We start from the raw sequence: 14,637 nt of genomic DNA on the forward strand, positions 1-14,637 counted from the left end.
GAAAGAAATTTGAGCTTTTTTAATAGCAACTGCTTATTCAATCTTCCTTCTCTAATCTGTTTATCGACTATTTTTTTAAAATTCTTTTATTTCATCTTCCTTGTCATTAACTATATAATTTTATGTCTTTCGCCTTTTTTTTAAAGTCGAGATTCCGCGACCGATAGTATAAATTATGCATATGTTAAGGCTAAAGATTAACTAAAAGCATATAACTCTTCAAAATTTATGAAATAAATGAATTTCATTTGACAAAGATATTTTGAATGACAAATTAAATATTATCTATTCTAATTAAATTAACTAGATTAACTTGAGAGTTTAAAAAATTAAATAAGATTAATTGAATCAACTAAAATAAAATATCAATAAATCAATCACAAAAGCATTGTGACTCCATAATCCTTCTTAAGTTAAATTAAAAGATTAATTATGTAAAAAATAACAATTGTTGGAGATAAAAACTAATCATCAGCTATAAAAATAAATTTCAAAAAGTAAATTGAGAAATGGATATAATTATGAGGGAGAGTTAAATTGACTGAACAAGTTATCATAACGTTTTTATGAATATATATATGCATGTTATTTTGATCAAATATATGTATACATGGTAAAAAAAAATATGTTTGATGAAGTGCAGTTTTTTTTCTAAAAAACGGTTATCGAATAACAAAAAGTTATAAAATAATTATTGAAGTATAGATTTTATAAAACTACTACCTGACTACAAAAGATTACAAAACGGATATCAAACTATAGCTTTTTTATAAAACGTTAATGACCTAATTATAGCTTATTTGTAAAATGGTTAGTGTCTTATTGTCTCGCTATATTTTTTGCTTTATCCACATCAACGGATTAGTGTCCACATCACCATACAAATAACTGTTTTATAAAAATAATTATAATTTAACGATTGTTTTATAACTTTTTATTATTCAATATCGTATATAAATCGGTAATTTTTATAACTTTTTTACAATTAGATAACCATTTTATTAATATATTATAATCCGGTAAACTCAATTATTTTGCCTAATATAAAAACAAAACTATAAAGCATATATTGCATTTATATATCAACAGTTTAGAACTTTAAACAATTGCAAATAGGATCGAAACAAAAGTTTATTTATATTCAAATGTATAGAACTTGAATGCGGATTGATCATCCCACAATACAAAAACAAAACAAGCATAGAAGTGATCATACTTCCTCCAACTGAAAGTCAGCCGAAGATTAGGCAGCAATACTTACAATGTCGAGAGCCAGACAGCTAATTTCACCACAAAAGTATAAAACTAATTTCTTCAAGATATCATTAGTTCGTAGTTATTTTCTAGACGGAAACCGGAACCGGAAACTACTGACTAGAAATTTGTACAAACCGATAACATCTAGAAATTTGTACAAATTTCTTGTCATGTATTACTACTATATAGCAAGCTGCACATGCATTACGCCTGAGAGATTTTCTTCTTAGCAAGACTAGTAAGGAACATTATATTCAGGGCTGTACACAATTGGGATTAAAACGCTGGGAGTAAAGCAATTGGGATTCATCACGCATGTTCACCACTTTCATATCACACACCACGCACCTGTGCTTGCAATTTCTAGCCGCTAGTGTGACTTGAAACTTACATTTACCGCACCACAGCAAGTGCTGGCATGGAAAATTGGCCCAAATTGCCTTCTGCTGGTTGCACCCGAAGCATCTTCCCCGCGCGATGCCTGTGTAGTAGTTCTGCATACACCATCCAAACACAACATTATATTCTTATATCGTACACTGTTAACATATTTAAGCATCACAATCATAAAATATAAAATCAGTTTGATACTCGCTTCATAAAAGTTGATTTCGCGAAGAAAGAAGGGAGAGCGGTTGTTCCTCATTCTAGCAAGAGCCTCCAAAACTACATGTCGTTCTTGAGGCGTGGGTGCAACTCGGTCCCACTCGCCAAAAAGCCTGGGTCGCGAATGAAACGTTGAGTCTGGAATCAAAAATTGAACAAACCTAGAGTTATCACTCGCTGGTGTCTCCATTGATCAGTAGTCACTTTTTCTGTATCATTCTATTCATCAAAGCAGTTATTACAGGGACGAGGAATGGAAGAATTAGAACGAAAACCCTAAATTTCAGTACCAACTTTTTATCGCCATCAGAGAAAAAAATAGTTATTACAGAGAAAATGAATTGAGAGTACTTGGAAGAGTGCTTGTGTAGAGATATTTATATGAGCGGATTTTGGTGCAGCTAATTAACTGGATTTAAACTTGTCCTCAGGTGTCCATTTTTATATTGACAAAAGCACCCTTAAAATTAAACCTTAATCCATTCTTAGCAGGCCTAATCACTCAAAAAACCCTCATCTTTAATTTTTTTTTCAATTCCACCCCGACGTTGAAAATTTGTCAATTTTACCCACTTTTGAATTTTCCGTTTTCAATTGTACCCCAATTTTTTAATTTTTGTTAATTATTTAACTTAAATGATGAAATCATTCAATTAACTAAGTTTAAACATGAAATTAAATTCTTTTTTATTCAAAAAAGTACAAATAAGTCCTTTATTTTTAAAAACTAACTAAAACCCATAATCATATTAACACTAACTTAAATTCTTAATTAATTTAACTAAATTTAAATAAATTTTAAAAACGTACAATTAATATATGCTAGACATGGAGAATGTTTTAAACAAATTTGCAAACGAAAAAGACGTTAATTTAATTTTTCAGGGTACAATTGAAACACAAAAATGCAAAATAGGGTAAAATTGACAAATTTTCAACGTCAAGGTATGATTGAAAAGGGGCTAAAAGATCGGGTTTTTTTAAGACATTAGACCTTCTTAGCACGCATCCTATCTCGAGTAATTTAAACTGTAGAGGGTAGTTTATGGGACAAAATTGGTAAGAAACTTTACAAGGAAGTAGCAGACAAAAAATGGAGTATAGAAACGTGTCCTTCAAAAATTATTATAAATTAAATACAAACTACGAAAAATAAATACTAAATATTAAAAATTATTTTAAGGATTTATTCAAATTTTATGATCTTTTGAAATTGTTTTAAGAAATAGATTTAGAGTTTAAATTAAATTATTTTATCAATTTAATTTTTTAAGTAAGTCAACAAGCTAATTTAATTAATCGATAAAGAGAGTATATGTATAGTTAAGAGAGTCAATTATAAATTAAATTACGAATTTTAGCGTGATTCTAATTATAACATGAATTTTAAAATTTGATAATGTCAATTATCAACTTTCATTTTTTGGCAAATTAAAACATCAAGCTAAAAAAACACGGACGTAAATATTTTAATAATACAACCACATGCTGTTATACGATTGACTGGTATTTTAATTTGTCAAAAAATAAAAATTAGTCACTAACATTATCACATTTTAAAGTTCGTGTTATAATTGCAAAACACGCTAAAATTTGTGATGTAATTTTCTATTAACCCTATATTCAATTAAAAATGAGGGAGAAAATTTTATATTTATCAAATGGAATAGATTTAGTAAGTTTGACCTATCCTTTAAAAAAAATTAAAATTATTGCAATTATAATTCAAATTATAATTATCTTATTTATTTAATATGAAAAAGTTAATAAAAAATGGTTAATATGAAAAATTCATGTAATTAGTTGATTGAACATGACCTATCATGTTCAATCAATTTACACCATTCATTTAAAATCTGTCAAGTCAATTAGAAAATAAATGGTTATAAATAAAAAATAAATATTATAGTATAAAAATAAAATGAATTAAATAAATATTACATAAACTACAAAAAAATTATTTTTCCCCTTTTTAATATGAGATATGACTATATATCATTAAAGTTTATTGGTATTAAAAATATACAAAAATAAATATTAAATTAATGATACAATTTAAACATATCATTAGCTATAGGCAGAATTAATTGACATTAACATTGACTAAGAATTTCGGCAAGGATCTCCCATTATACAATTCCGTTGCTGGTAGACATTTCTTGGAGCTTAAAATTTCATCGAAAACAAGATCAGAATTCAAAATTGTTTACATAAGTATCAACTGCATTGACTTTTAATTGAATAATAATTTAATAATACACTAAGAAGGACTATTAGATTCGTTTGTCCTACACATTCTCTTATATAATAGTATTAATTAACTATTGTAGTTGTTTAATTTCTAAAATAAGAGTTATTTAGTAAATTTTTTAATTAAACACAAAAAGTATTTAACTTTAAACATATCCAATTTGACAAATTGTGATCTATAGTTCTTTAATAATTGCATTATGTCACCTATACTTTTATCTAACTTTGACTTGAATTTTTTGATCAAATGAGATATTATAATAACTTTTAAAAGGATTGTCGAGATTTATGACAACACAAAACGCAAAAATTTAATTTTTTAATATATTTTCCCTTATATAAAATATGAAAAAAAAGTAGCATTTATTTTGTATATACTTTTAATAAAAATAATTAAAATTCGCAACCAGATGAGCAAAGCCGGTATATACGTTTTGCAAGTCGTACATAACAAGAAATCCTTTTCGTTGATACTATCAGTCCACCAGCATCGGTTGCGCAAGTTTTAGCTTGGCAGAGCTTCATCTGCCATATCCTGAACAAACATTTCTTGGAGTTGGCTTTAATTTAAGGCTGGAAGTAAGTTTTATACTATTCATTAGAATTGCACATCAGATTGGTTCGATCAGCTTGAATTAACTTAAACATTATGCTAATATTTTAATCAACTGATTACTGAAGTATGTATAAACAAAATAAACTTCGAACTAAAAATTAGTATGTTTCCGTTGATCATTTTAAAAGTGAATAACTGAATTTTATTAATATTAATTATAAAAACATTAATAAAAAATTAAAAACTAATTTTATTGCAGGCTTGTAGCCCGACTCTACAAGCCCGATGAACTCTGCTTGCGAACTCGTCATAGTATGAAGCCCGAGTCTACAAGCGGAGAACCCTGATTGCGAACCCGTCATAGTATGAAGCCCGACTCTATAAGCAAACCAAACACCACAAAACCATGGACATTCCAAGAAAATGTGGTCCATGGCTTTGTTTTCTACACACCAAGAGCAGAGACCATACCCAATATTCATTTTATAGAGCATACTCCATATGAAATGTTTGATTTTCGAAGGAATGTTAAGTTTTCAGATTCTATCCCATGATATTAGATTCCCTATTAGACTATTATTTGGCGAACCCGCTTTGGTTAAACCATCCAATGATAATCCTGGCAAAAATCCGCCTAGAATTGTGAATAGGTCGGTTTGGAATCGGTTTCAACTTTTTTGAGCCGTAACCGCCAGTTCCCCAATAAAATAATTCAATTACCTAATATATATCGATTTCTTATATATTACTCCGGTATTTATTTTTTCTTTTCTATTACTAGATTAGTTATAAATTATTAATAATATCAATTATAATTTATAAAATATAATTGATAAAATAAACAACAACAAAAGTTTCAGTTCTAGTCACGACATTCGGACTACAAATCACAATAAATCTTACATGAAAACAAGGTGCTTGGCTATGGAGAACCACTCAACATACGATCCAATACATTTAATCCGTAAAAACCAAATTTGAAGTGTTGAGTAATGTTGCTTGATTTTTGCTTCTTGTCTTTTTTTTTAATAATTAAAGAGGGGAGCGCTTGTGGGAACACAATCTAGCAACACTTATATCATTCGAGTTGTTATGTTCTGTTTTTCTTATTAGTATCATTAAAAAAATTCCTCTGTTTATTTTTTTCATTTTTTGTTAATTGGATAGATTAGAAAGAAAAGAAAAAAAAAGTAAGTACAGTACAATTGAGGAAAAGTAAACACAGAAGATATGGTAATATGAATCACAAAAGCTAAATATCGCATTATTTATTTGAGAGCAAGGAAATATCTTCTTTATTTTAAGGTTATAAAATGGACTAATTGGCAAATAACCAGGGGCAAATTTGGTATTTTTGAAGATACTCATGTGAAAACCAAATCTTTTTAATATTTAATAATAAAAGGACAAAACCTAGTTATAATAGAGTGAACTTTTAAGAGTGTTGCAGAGGTCCAAAACTCAAAAAGAGGAACCAAACAGACAACAAAAACTTTTGGGCGCGCTTTTTGCCTTGTGTGTAAATCTTTTCCTTTTCCATTTCTTGATCACTCTCTGATCACAGTGGATTGTCAGATAAAGTTTTTATCCGTTTTTAATGATTAATAATTTAATACTGTCCTACTCCGTGTCGAACCTTTAATTTTTATTATTTCCGTTTCATGAATTTGTTTCAGGATAAAACAAAAGAAGAAGAAAATATGGATTATAGACTGCCAGTATCTGCAAGAACCAGAAGCAGAGAAGCAAAATGGTATAAGCACATTTATGAAGAGATAAAGCCTACTAGCAGTTCAGCTAGTCTTATAGATCTTCATAATAAGGAGAAGAGTTTTAGTTCAGGGTCTTGTCAAAAAAATTACAAGGACATTTCTGGGTCTGCTAGTTTTAGTGGGGGAAAAAAGATGAAGAAATCTTGTTCAAAGGGTAGAATTGAGAATGGTGATAGTTTTGGTGAGACTAATTTGGGTGATGATGGGGATAATGAAGAGGGTTTTGATTTGGGTGCTTCAAATTCTGAATCTGATGGTGTAGTGTGTTTGGATATTGATACTGATGATGAGGATAGTAGGGTGAAGGGTTGTAAGAAGACACCTGAGGTGGAAGAAAGCTGTAGTGGGTGGAAATCTTCATTCAGTGATGATGAGATTGTGGAGATTTCAGGAGGTGAAGAGTCTGAGGAAATCACAGTCATTGGCAGTGAACAAGAGAGTGATGAAGAGGAGAGTGATGAAGAGGAGAGTGATGCATCAGATGAGGATTATAATGAGGGAAAATCTGACACTTCTTTTGATTCTGTGGAGTCTAGTGGTGAGGATGATGAGCCAGAGAAAGAACAAGCTCAGAATTCAAGTGGTAGAGAAAAAACTGAAAGGGTTAAGATGCATAGTTTAGATGATACTGAAATTGAGTCTCTTGGTGAGGAAGAAACTGAGGTTTTGAGCAGACAAATTGGTATTAAGAGAAAGGGGAAAAATGTTAAGATGCATAGCTTAGATGATAGCGACATTGTGGTTATTGATGACGAAGAAAGTGAGGTTTCGAGTAGAGAATTTGGGTTTAAGAGAAAAGGCGAAAAGGCTAAGATGGGATTGAAAAGGAAAACAAACTCTCTGGAGTTTGACTCTGTATCAAAGAGAACAAGATCATATAATACTAGGCAAATTAAGTATGGAGGCAGTAGTCGCATAAGTGTCGAGGAAACTACTAAGCAAACTAAGCGTGAAGGCAGTAGCCGTATAAGTGTGGAGGAAGATGATGATAGCTGTGAGCAAGTGCAGGATCTCTCTAAGAGGCAGCCAATCAAAAAGAGAACCCGTACCTTCAATGATAATGAAGTTGTCAAAATTCTTGGAAATTCTATGTTTCATGAGGACTCAGTGATTTGTGAAGAGAAAGAAATTGCTGAAGAAGCGCCGGTAGAGAAATCAGAAGAAGAGAAAGAGCTGGACACACTTTGGAATGAAATGGCCCTTGCTCTTTGTGCCAATGATGCAGTAGAGGTACATTTTTTTTCCTAACTAATATCATTAGTTGATTACTCTTATTATACCAATCTTCATGTTTTTTATAGTAATTTTTATTCGATATCTGCATATAGTAAAAATAGGAAAATTTGTGATTCTGCAGCCGCTTTTGTATCAAAATTTTGTTTAATACATCTTTGGTAATATGTTGCAGACTTATGCTTGTGCTTACTTAATGCAATCTTGATTGACATTACAAAATTGTATTGAACACTAAGAACCTAATGTCTTGAATTACCTTCTATCTTAAGCAGCACAAGTAATTCTGCATAATCAAACTGTGATGAACTGTTCTATGTAAGTTCCATGCCTTACACCTAACCATTTTGCAAGGAGCAATGTCATGTACTATAGTGCTTATTTGTGCTCTATAATGCTAATTAAAAGAAAAGGCTCTGAACTTTGAAAATCCACTGTTTTTAACTTCTAAATTGGTAGAGCCCTTATGCAGCTAACTGTTTATGTTCGTAATGCTTTTGATTATTTTATATTCTTTGTTTGTTTGGTTAACTATTATAACTATTTAGGGATGAAAAACGGGTAAGATTGCATTCGGTTCAGTTAATTATTCCGTCGTTGATTGATTTTTAGTTTTTTATTTTATATAATCGTGAATACCAAGTTACTAACTCAGTCCCAACAATTGAAGTAAACAGTATAAATACTGAGAGAGTGATAGTTAACAAAACTCAGTATACAATGTTGGAATTAGTCAAAAATTATTATATCTATAGCCTAGGTAAATTTGAGATTTTTCTTGGTGATATTTCACAACTTCTTTATGCATGCTCTCTTCTACTTATTTGCATTTTTGTGTCTATTCTAATTTCTGTTACAAAGTTGAAGCTTATATAATGTAAAGTGAAATTCATGTTGTCTTATGCTAATCAACAGGAGGAAACCAAAGCTGATGTTTTTCCTAAGGTTGAACCTCATACAGCTGATCTTTGCCAACAAGGGAATCACCAATTTATTCTTGACGAAGAAATTGGAATATTATGCAAATTTTGCTCATTTGTCGATCAAGAGATCGAATATTATAGTGTACCTTTTGTAAGCTTCCTGATCTTAAACCGTTTTTCCTTCAGTTCTTGTTTTTTTGTTCAGTGTGTCATTGTTGTTTGTTTATTAAGTGTTCTTATGTTGTTTATTGTATTTACAATCTGATTTTTGAATTAAAGGAAACATGAATCATTTCGCATGGAAAATGAAAAGAATATATTTGATTAGTAACTCTCTAGCAATCTGATTGCCGTACTTGAAAATTTAATGATTTTATATATGCTAGTTTTTTTGGTACTTATATATATGCTAGTTTAATAGCTTGATTTTAATTATATTTGATTGTGCAGAATTGAGGACTGAAATGTGGTATGATCTATTGCAGGGTAAAAAAACATTGAGAAATTCAGGTCGGAGAGATCCATTTGGAGAAAGGTCTGACATAGTATTTGACAAGTTTCATGACCATGGTAATGACTCAAAGCATAGTTATGATTCTTGCACTCATGAGCGAGGAACAGTGTGGGACATTATTCCTGGTATCGGAAAGGACCTTCATGAACATCAGCGTGATGGTTTTGAATTTCTGTGGAAAATGGTTGCCGGAGGAATTCATCTTGATAAGCTGAAAGAGCCGAGCCATCTCGATGGTGAAAGTGGATGCATCATATCACATGCACCTGGGACAGGAAAAACCCGTTTAGCAATCGTTTTTCTCCACTCCTACATGAAGTTGTATCCAACTTGTAGACCATTGATTATTGCTCCTTGCAGCATGCTGCTTTCTTGGGAAGCAGAATTCGAAAAATGGAAGGTTGACATTCCGTTTCACAATCTAAACCAAACAAGGTTCTCTGGAAAGGAAAATGCAGTTGCTATGAGGATGATAAAATCTGGACAGCAGAGTGTAAACTCCATCCGTATGGTTAAACTCTATTCTTGGAAAAAGGATAAGGGTGTCCTAGGCATTAGCTATAAACTTTTTGAAGAACTTGGTGGAGAAGAAAATAAGAGAGGCAATGCAAGATGTAAATCTAACAGTGATGTGAGAAAAGCCCTCCTTGAACTCCCGAGTCTTGTATTTCTTGATGAAGGACACACGCCACGCAATGACCAAAGTCTTATCTTTAAGGCATTGTTAAACATACGGACGGATAAGCGCATTATTCTCTCTGGAACCCCTTTCCAAAACAACTTTGATGAATTGTATAACACGCTTTTGTTGGTGAGGCCAAAATTTGCAGATCACCTGTCTTACAGAGGTAATGGTTTTCTTACAAAAAAGAAGCGAGACAGTGGAGCAAAAAAGACTTGGACATCAATGACCAATTCCATTGTTAAAGATGGCAACAACAGATTTGAAGCAGATATGTTGGATGAGGTGAGACGGACAATCGACTCCTTTGTGCATGTTCATAAAGGCAATATTCTGCAGGAGAGACTTCCCGGTTTAAGAGATTCTGTGGTTATTTTGCAACCGATCAGTTTGCAAAAACGCCTCCTGGACAAGATTCAAGTAGAAGGATGTGCACAGCCTTTGAAATTGGAGTATCAGATTTCTGTAACTTCTGTACATCCAGCTCTCATGAGTAAGGATTCATTTGAGGAAAAACAAAAGTTGGATCCAAATATTGGAGTCAAGACAAAATTTCTCATGGAGCTTATCTTGCTTAGTAAGGCCATTGGTGAAAAGGTGTTAGTTTTCAGCCAATATCGTGCTCCACTTGAATTGATAGGCGAGCAGCTCCAATCGCGGTTCAATTGGATTGAAGGGAAGGAAATCTTACATATGCATGGAGCCATCGAGGCAGATCATCGCCAATCGCTTATTAAGGATTTCAATGCTAAGAAGAGTGATGCAAAAGTACTGCTTGCATCAACAAAGGCCTGTTCTGAAGGTATAAATTTGGTTGGTGCTTCAAGGGTGGTTTTGCTTGATGTTGTGTGGAATCCATCTGTCGAACGACAGGCTATAAGTCGTGCATATCGGCTCGGGCAAGAGAAGGTTGTATATGTTTATCATCTGATAGCATCTGGAACAATGGAAGAGGATAAATACTGTCGTCAAGCTCGGAAGGAGCGTTTATCGGAGCTGGTATTTTACTCTTCAGATTCAGACAATGCTCACAGTTCACGGAGAATATCGCCCGACATATCCGATGATAAAAAGGACAAACTGCTGGAAGAGATAATCCACCGCAACAATCTGACAGACATACTGAAGAAGATCATTTACCAGCCAAAAGAGTTTATTTTTCAAGACTCTTACGATCTGCATAATCTGTAAGTGACTAACTAATTGCTATAGGAATTTTGGTCAATATTCTTTTAGATGCATATCAAGTACACCATACATGAAGTTAAATTTCATAGTTCTAATCTTTGGCTTAGGAAACATTTTGAAATGTATTAATCAACTGAGGCAAAGAATATACATCTTTTTGGTGACCAGTGATTGACTGAACCTTGATATCTGAATTCTGAAGCATGCTTGTTTTTGTTTCTGCTGCTCTTGGGTTTTGCAAATTACTGTGAGTTGCTTTGTTCTAAGATTCTGATGCTAGCAAATGTAGGCTTTCCAGAAATGAATATTGCAGGTTATGCCAAACGTAAACGTTCGGAGTATATGTTTTGACGTGTCATTTTCCGAATCAAAATACGTCTGAAATTTTGAAACTCTATATTTTTATTACCTATTTTGTTAATAATGTATTTTCAGCATTTCTCATTGTAGTATTGTTCATTTCAATATTTTCATTTCCGTTCAACAGAGTTGTCCACTTGCCAAAAGCTACTGTAGTATTATTTCTGTATTACTGAAATGGTTAACTTTCAATATGTTCAATTACAACCAACTCAATTTCAGTTGTTTTTTAATTGTATTTCTGTTCCATTACTTCTCTTATTCTGTTATGCTTTGATTGATTGTTCTCTCCTTCATCTCTGCACATACACACCTATTCTGTCCATACATATACTCAAATTCATATTATTTTTTTAAAAAGGTTTAAATTGTCGAAGTGACTCTTAAATAATTTCAGTAACTATAAGTTATGAACAGGTTATAAATTTATTTACTATAGTAAATGTTTCAATTAATAACTATTTTGCTTATAATTAAGTCAACTTTTTTAAAAAAAGCAATTTACTCAATTTTAAATGTAATTAAACCTCTAGGACATGTTTGTTTGCTAATATTTATGTCCTTTTATTTATTCTCCGATTAAGTAGGCATTTTTGTTAAATGGGAATTTAAACCAGCATAAATAGAAGTGCAGAAGCTCAGCTGTATGGAATAAACCATAATCTTATTTAACCATTTTTTTAATTTGATGATTAAATAAAATCAACGTTTAACGAGAATTTTAAGTCTAGCGAAACATTGCTAATTAGAGCCAATACGAAATTCTTTTGTTATAATTATAGCCAATTGAACTAAAATAAATTCAAATATTTAATGACTTTGACAATAATTGATAAAATCAAAATACTCAGTAAAAGATGGATTTGATTTGGTCGTTAGGTCAAATTTTTTAACTGTTCAAAACTGAAATCCATGGTTCGAAATCGAAAACATCGGCTCTAGTTTTTAAAAATGGAAACCGATTTGGAACCAATTCCTTCAAATCCAAATGGACGCGAACTCAATTTTAAACTAAGTTTGAATGGTTAGATCTAATTCGATGTTGATCGGTCTGATTTTAGACTCGAACCGGATTGTGGCCACCTCTCCAACCTTAGGTCCTTAGAGTAGACCCAAGTCAACCATATATAGAAAGATTATGTGGTGTGAGGTGTCTACCGACTCATCCTATGAATCATTAAGAATATATGCCACAAATTAGAGTAAATTAGGACTTAACATATTGTCCGTTTCCTTAAAGTCACCAAAGTCACTAAATATAAGGACAAACATAGTAGTACAATGCATATGCTTTTCGGTCCCCTCGCGTCATGAGGTTTCCCATGGAGTAACTAAAACTACTACTAAGTAAGAGTCGTTTATGTCTTTAAAATTTAAATTTACGATCAAGTTATGTTTTTAAAATTTAAATTTATGAACATTAAACCATTCTGAACATTAAGAGCTTCTAGAGTCAAATTTTAGAAGCATAAATAATTTTTTTCTCTAAGAACTTATTAGTCTGTTGTAGCTCATATAAAGATACTTTTTGTTCTTTCCCAAGACAGAATATGTTAAGACAATATCGAAATACATTATAAATCAACTATTACAATAAAATAAAAAATATAAAAAAACTACTAGCCATTGATCTATTTCAATTAAAACAAAATAAAAAAACACCCCACCATTCCATTTGAAAAGTCTCATATTCTATTTTGGATGTCCTATTTAAAAAATCTTATTACTATTATTTTTGGAATATGTTTGCATTGAATATCCTATTTTATTTTATTTTTAATTTTCTTAAAAGAACTCTATAGAAAATCCACTATCATTAATAGGGGGAAAAATATGAAAAAAATAAAAAATAAAGATAATTAAGTCTATGTGCAAAATCAAATGAGACGGGGGGTAGAATCTAAGAATGAAATTTGACGGCGCCAATAAATTAGAAAATTCAAGTGATGAGAATTCATGAGCACCATTTACATTCTCAACATTACCATCTTTAGCCTGTTACGTGTCAAAAATACTTTAATGATTGGACCATAATTTTAATTTGCTAATAAATTTGAATAAAACTTGAAGGAACACTAAACAACCTTAAGTAAAAGAAGGACCGATATAAATAAATCTAATCAAAATTTATTTTATATAATGGCTTAAATGCACAAAGACCGACATAAATAAATCTAATAAAAATCTATTTTATATAATGACTTAAATGCACGAATAATGTGTCACAACCGTTATCCAAATGCGCGAGGAGTCTAAGGACTTTGAACAAAGGGTACCCTCCAAATCTTTCTCCTCTCTCTATAAATATGTATCCTAAATGATCATCATCTTCATAGTTCATACCATAGAACAGAAATTAAAGAAAAAAATACTGAAAATATGAATTCAGTGAGGCCATTAGTTTCCGTCATTATACTACTCATCGCTGTGTTTAGCATAAGTGAGATTAAGACAGCTAGTGCAGGTCCTAATGCTGCCCAGTGCCAACAAGAGAGAACCCTCGGCCTTAATGCTTGCAAGCCAGTCGCGTACTTCAGGCCGCCGTCGGCAGAGTGTTGCCACCGAATCAGAGTTTCACACGTGGAATGTGTTTGCCCTTCAATAACCCCTAAAATTGCTGTACTTATCGACGTTAACCGCGCCGTTCGAGTCATTGAAGGTTGTGGTCGGAGAGTTCCTCGCCATTTCAAGTGTGGAAGTAAGCTTTTTTTTTTTTTTTTATAAATATTTAGGTTTAATCTTTGCATATTAAATTAACATTTTTCTTATCTTTTTCTCTGCTTGTAGGTATCACAAGTCCATGAAAACTGGACTTGCTTGCGACTATCAAATGGTGTTTCAAATTTAATAAGAGTGCTTGCAGATGATTATAATATAATAAGTTTAGTTTACGGATGACGTGTTAAACTAAGTCTATCTAATAGTTTTTCATGACTTTTGGATTAAATTTGTGTTATGAATAAGTGTTTGATTGTAATTTGTACCTAAATTGGCTTATGTTCCTTCATCTGCCTTTATGTTTTTGCTAATTTTGGTTAGTTAGCTAATTCAAAACAGCCAAATTACTCTATATTGTTGAATTAATAAAAGGCTGAATCATTAGTATTGTTTCTGTTTTAAGTACGATTTAGATGACTACTAAAACTAGTATGTGATGGGTAATGACTACTAAAACTATTATTTCTACCAATTAGCCATATGGATTTATTGAAAGAAAAAATCAAATCATCTTAACTTTTAGCCAATTAAGTGTCTATAATTGTTTTCAAAATTATAACGTGTGGTTTAATAGATAA

At 31.6% G+C, this 14,637-nt stretch overlaps 2 protein-coding genes across 4 annotated transcripts; both read left to right on the forward strand.

Moving 5' to 3' along the window:
* The first annotated feature begins 6,127 nt into the window (after positions 1-6,127).
* LOC126677857 (SNF2 domain-containing protein CLASSY 3-like) lies at positions 6,128-11,201 on the forward strand. Its single transcript, XM_050372662.2, has 4 exons — positions 6,128-6,184; positions 6,346-7,671; positions 8,590-8,748; positions 9,083-11,201. The coding sequence occupies exons 2-4, from the start codon at positions 6,370-6,372 to the stop codon at positions 10,982-10,984; spliced, it is 3,363 nt and encodes a 1,120-aa protein (XP_050228619.1). The 5' UTR covers positions 6,128-6,184; positions 6,346-6,369; the 3' UTR covers positions 10,985-11,201.
* Positions 11,202-13,641: 2,440 nt separating this feature from the next.
* On the forward strand, positions 13,642-14,330 carry LOC130014563 (uncharacterized). 3 transcript variants are annotated; one of them, XM_050372665.2, is made up of 2 exons: positions 13,642-14,031; positions 14,129-14,330. In XM_050372665.2, exons 1-2 carry the CDS (start codon positions 13,721-13,723, stop codon positions 14,187-14,189), a joined length of 372 nt encoding a protein of 123 aa, XP_050228622.1. In that variant the 5' UTR covers positions 13,642-13,720; the 3' UTR covers positions 14,190-14,330. The 3 variants fall into 3 exon arrangements, with proteins under 3 accessions (XP_050228622.1, XP_050228627.1, XP_050228623.1); XM_050372670.2 differs by having other exon boundaries at positions 13,644-14,000; XM_050372666.2 differs by having other exon boundaries at positions 13,656-14,039.
* The last annotated feature ends 307 nt before the right edge of the window (positions 14,331-14,637 follow it).

The sequence above is a fragment of the Mercurialis annua genome, linkage group LG4, assembly GCF_937616625.2.
Source record: "Mercurialis annua linkage group LG4, ddMerAnnu1.2, whole genome shotgun sequence".
In the NCBI taxonomy this organism is placed as follows: domain Eukaryota; kingdom Viridiplantae; phylum Streptophyta; class Magnoliopsida; order Malpighiales; family Euphorbiaceae; genus Mercurialis; species Mercurialis annua.

Bases quoted from the DNA above. Each gene is read 5' to 3' on its own strand.
- LOC130014563 (XM_050372665.2), top strand. From the start codon at position 13,721: ATGAATTCAGTGAGGCCATTAGTTTCCGTCATTATACTACTCATCGCT. The intron at 14,032-14,128 runs GTGTGGAAGTAA...CTCTGCTTGTAG, and splicing joins AGAGTTCCTCGCCATTTCAA to GTATCACAAGTCCATGAAAA.
- LOC126677857 (XM_050372662.2), top strand. From the start codon at position 6,370: ATGGATTATAGACTGCCAGTATCTGCAAGAACCAGAAGCAGAGAAGCA. The intron at 7,672-8,589 runs GTACATTTTTTT...GCTAATCAACAG, and splicing joins GTGCCAATGATGCAGTAGAG to GAGGAAACCAAAGCTGATGT. The intron at 8,749-9,082 runs GTAAGCTTCCTG...GATCTATTGCAG, and splicing joins AATATTATAGTGTACCTTTT to GGTAAAAAAACATTGAGAAA.